At 36.6% G+C, this 4,493-nt stretch overlaps 1 protein-coding gene across 1 annotated transcript; it reads left to right on the top strand.

The window, feature by feature from the left end:
• LOC109845511 lies at positions 1,765-3,418 on the top strand. Its single transcript, XM_020414760.1, has 3 exons — positions 1,765-2,041; positions 2,184-2,303; positions 2,618-3,418. The coding sequence occupies exons 1-3, from the start codon at positions 1,820-1,822 to the stop codon at positions 3,182-3,184; spliced, it is 909 nt and encodes a 302-aa protein (XP_020270349.1). The 5' UTR covers positions 1,765-1,819; the 3' UTR covers positions 3,185-3,418.

The raw sequence follows: 4,493 nt of genomic DNA, 5'->3' as shown, positions 1-4,493 counted from the left end.
CGCCACTTTTTTCGCCGATAATTACCCCCCCCCCCCCCACAAACGACAAACCGATTAAAATTTGAACTTTTTATGTCAGAAGGGCCCCAAAACCGATAAATTGTCGATAATTTTGATTTATTGGCTGATATTTAAAACCTTGAGTTTTAGTGCCATATTATAGTTGTTTTGCGGGGAACCAATCCTGTAAAATGTCCATTGAGGCTTGACTTGGTGGTAGATGGGGTTGGATTACTTGAGGTTTTAGGTTCAAATTTGGGTTAGGATCATTTTTTTATGAAAATGCAAAAGGAAGGATATTTAAAATCTAGTTGTATAGTCAGTCATCTAGGTTGGTTGTTGGAGGGTATTAATATTTCATTATAAATTTTCAGGCTCCATCATTTTTGTTCCATCTCGCTACCAATGTTTGAAAATATGATAAAATAATTTTGATGACCTATGTTCAATTATTCTTTGATTCCATCACTTTGGTGCATGTGTGTTATGTCCAGATGACTGAGAAAACCATTATGATTATCCTGTTAATCAATATGTTAGTTTTTTTATATTCCTGTTTATGTGGTTTAGATGCAGTTTGAGTCACATGTGGCTATACTCTTGATCTCTTTAGACCTTTGAAATTTGTCGGCTTTATCTAGTTGCTTGTTCTTTACCTTAAGCTCACATGTGGTTGAACAATTCTCACTTTTGTTTGATAATCAAGGGAAAAAACATTAAACTGCAATTTGAAGGTTGTAAATTGTAACAGTAGCAGGCATAAGGCAGGTCACGGTGTCTTAAGGTATATGGATCCACTGCTAACTACATTCTTTGCAGCCTATTACATAGTAGTTATATAAAGCTTAGATAAAAGTAACTGATAATCTGATATTTGTGTTGGATGACGTTGTTAACTGAGAATTAATAAAATTCTGTCCCACCAACAAACAACAGTCAATGATGGATTCTTTTTTTTTCTTTTTGTGTGTGTGTGTGTGTGTGTGTGGGTGGAAGAGCTTCAAAGAGTTTCTTAGCAAGCTGAGAGGGAGGTGTAGTTTGGCAATTGCTAAGGTCAGTGGTAATTCATGTCCACAGTTAGTGGTAATTCACAATAAGGTATATGCTTGATTGTTCGAGATGACCTCAAACTGAATTAACCATTAACTTCATATTTATGTGCACATTTGTTTCAAGTTCTCCTTTTGACCTCCTAATGTGATGCTTAAGAAGATTGTCATACTTAGCTCCTCCAATGCTGCAACATGAAGGCGTGGTTCTTCTGCTGTTTTTTCCTTTTACAATGTATGATATACTTAAAAGTTACCAAGCAAGGAGTTTGTACGTCTGACCCCGTGGCTGTTGTGCTTTATTTCATAAGAATTGCTGTTGGCAACTCGACTGTTCTGGCTTTTTGGTGAAGGTTAAATGATTTAGTCTGTGATGAACATCCAGAAAAGAGTAATTTTCTGCTCTTGCTTGATTGCAGGAAAGATCCCATAGCCAGAGATTCCTGGGAGCAGGTTTTTGTGATGGTCAGAGAAAGGATTAAGAGGACTGGGGATGCTGTAGCCAGAGATTCCTGGGAGCAGGTTTTTGTGATGGTCAGAGAAAGGATTAAGAGGACTGGGGATGCTGCTAATGCAGAAGCATCAAAACAATCACGATCGGAGACAAAAACTCCAAAAGCGTTGAAGCCTGAAACCAAAATTGTAAAGAAAACACCTAATCAGAGCAGCGAAAGAAATCCTCACAAGGCCAAAAATGTAGATAAAAACCAAGAAAAGAATAAAAAGGAAAGGGATATAACCAGGTAGAGGACCAAGAGAAAATTGATGGGATGATATTCATGTGCAATGCTAAGACCAAATCAGATTGTTTCAGCTACATGGTCATGGGTCTTCCACACGGCAAGAGAGATACTGTGGTTAAGATCAAGCCTGGTTTCAAGCTCTTCCTCTATGATTTTGATGCGAAGCTTTTATATGGGATTTATGAAGCAACATCAGCAGGAGGAGTAAAACTTGAGCCAGCTGCCTTTGGTGGGTCCTATCCTGCACAGGTGCTACTTTAAATATTGCAGAATTTCATGTTTTCCTTTTCCAATCTGGAAGTCATTATAGCTGTCCATTTTTCTTATGACTTTTAATTTCTACATAAATTTGTGGCTCCTAAACTTGTAACAAATTTGAAACTTTTACCAGGTTCGTTTCAAGGTTCACATGGAATGTGTGCCTATTTCAGAGGTAACCTTCAAGAAGGCAATCATGGGCAATTCTGGTGGCGATAAGATTAAGTTTGACTCAGAACTCACCACCAAGCAAGTGAGTAATTTTATCCTAACATTATTATTGAGTTAAATTTCAACTTAAACCACCTGAGCTTGAGGGGTTTTGAGTTAAATTTCAACTTAAACCACCTGAGCTTGAGGGGTTTTGTACATAACCCCACTGAATATTGTTTATTTCACGTAACCCCCATGAATTTGGAAGTTGGGGGGGGGATTTGTGTGCGAACCGACAAAGCTCTCAGGCTTAAGTCAAATTAAATTTCCACTTTACTCTCTGAGCATTCCTTTAGTGATCCGTTTGCTGTATACCAATGTGATTTTGTTTCTCTGCCATATGATGTTATACAGGTGAAAAAACTTACCAGCTTATTTCAACCTTCTCATATTAATTCTCAATCAGTTCCTGCTCCTCTCATTCCACTTAGACCTTTAATACCAACAGCAGAAGCACCGCCACATTCAGATATATTAGCAAGAGGTCAAATAGAAACACTTGATCCTCTTTGTTTCACTGTGGAAGAGTATAGGATGTTTGGCCTTCGAAGACCTATAATAATAGCACCAACATCAATGCCAATTCCAGCTGAGGTTTCAGATCATTCCCAGGCAAATAGGGATACTTATGATCGATACGCTCCTCTTACGAAAGCTCCATATCTAAGCAAATTGGATGAAAGTGAGTATAAAAGGCCAGTAGCTGAAGAAGCCGCAACTCAACCAAATTACTATCATAGTTACTCATATGGTGAACTAAGGAATGAGGCTGAGGCCAGTAAATTGCATTCAACACACGCAGCAAATGCGCTTTCGGAATACAACAGGAGTCATCAGCAATCTCATGAAAGAGGAGATTATGGATCTTTGTCAGTTTCATCCCGGTACTCTTTTGGTGGTCCTTCATTCTGGTATCGATGAAAGTTGATGTTTTGATGTTAGATCTTGTTTTTTATATGGTGCACTTGTTGTATTAGATTAGACCGGTTTATGCCAAGCATCTCCTAATGGTTACCCTTGAAATTTCTTAATTATTATGTTTTGGGCTTGTATCAAGAGTGAATTTTAATGTGTCAACTGTGAACGTCTGATGATACTGTTGTCAGTTGCTCTGGAAAATTTAAAGGTCTAGAGAAAAATTATTGCAACTTATGATAAAGAATTACTAGCTATTAAACATACTATTGATTCCTTAAAAAAATATATTTGGGCTTGTAGCAGGAGTGAATTTCAATGCGTCAGCTGTGAACGAGTGATGATACTGTTGTCAGTTGGCTGAATTTTATTTTAATTTTAATTTCTGCTCATCTTTTTTCTGTTAAATGAGGATCAAAAGGTTGTACAGAGAAACTGTCTGTGATTTTTCCATGAAGGATTTTGGTGAATTTGTACTGCTGTTAATGTACATCCTTGATTTACTCTTAAAAAAACATATAGTTGGTTTTATCGCTTATTATCTTTTGACATTAGACATTGAGTTCAGAGATGAATGAAATAAAAGGAGTTTATATAAGCCAATATTTTTTTTTGAGAAAAAGGATGGATTACCAACATAGTAATCCAGCCAGCTAAATTAAACAAAATTGGTTGTTACAAAAAAAGTATTCATCCCCAACCAAGAATGAATACCCTGGATTATCAGAGTTTTACAGTCAGCTTCACTCAAACTCTTCACCCCCTAGCAATTGATAACAAAATATCAAAAACTATATCAAAAGATCAACAAATGTACATTTTTTCATATTTAAACCACAAAAGCAGATCTCTTTCTTCAGCTTAGTCTTCATTCCAGCAGATCAATCACCCCCCCAGCTGTGGAAACTGAAGTAATTCCAGCTACAGAAGCAACAGCAGCAGCTTTTTTCCTCCTCCTCTCTTGTAGTCTAGCTGAACGATCTGTTATCTGAGAACCTATCCAAAATTTTGCAAAAGTCAAAATTTTGTTCAAAAGTTCTAATGATCTCCTTTTCTTATTTGAAAAAATTCTATCATTTCTTTCCTGCCAAATACACCAAATAAGAGAACAAAGAATCACATCTCTCTCTATGTTCTCACTATCATACTTCTCAACACTCCATTTCTTCCAAATATCTTTTAAGGAAGATAACTTGAAATCCTTCCTGATATTCAATTTAAATTGAATAGATCTCCAAATAGAGTATACAAACTCACAGTTAACAAAAAGATGAAGGTGATTTTCCTCCTCCTTGGAACAAAAACAACACAACAC

The sequence above is a fragment of the Asparagus officinalis genome, chromosome 6 (assembly GCF_001876935.1).
Source record: "Asparagus officinalis chromosome 6, Aspof.V1, whole genome shotgun sequence".
Classification (NCBI taxonomy): domain Eukaryota; kingdom Viridiplantae; phylum Streptophyta; class Magnoliopsida; order Asparagales; family Asparagaceae; genus Asparagus; species Asparagus officinalis.
The sequence above is the reverse complement of the archived record's forward strand: the minus strand, read 5'-3'. Positions and strand labels throughout refer to the sequence as shown.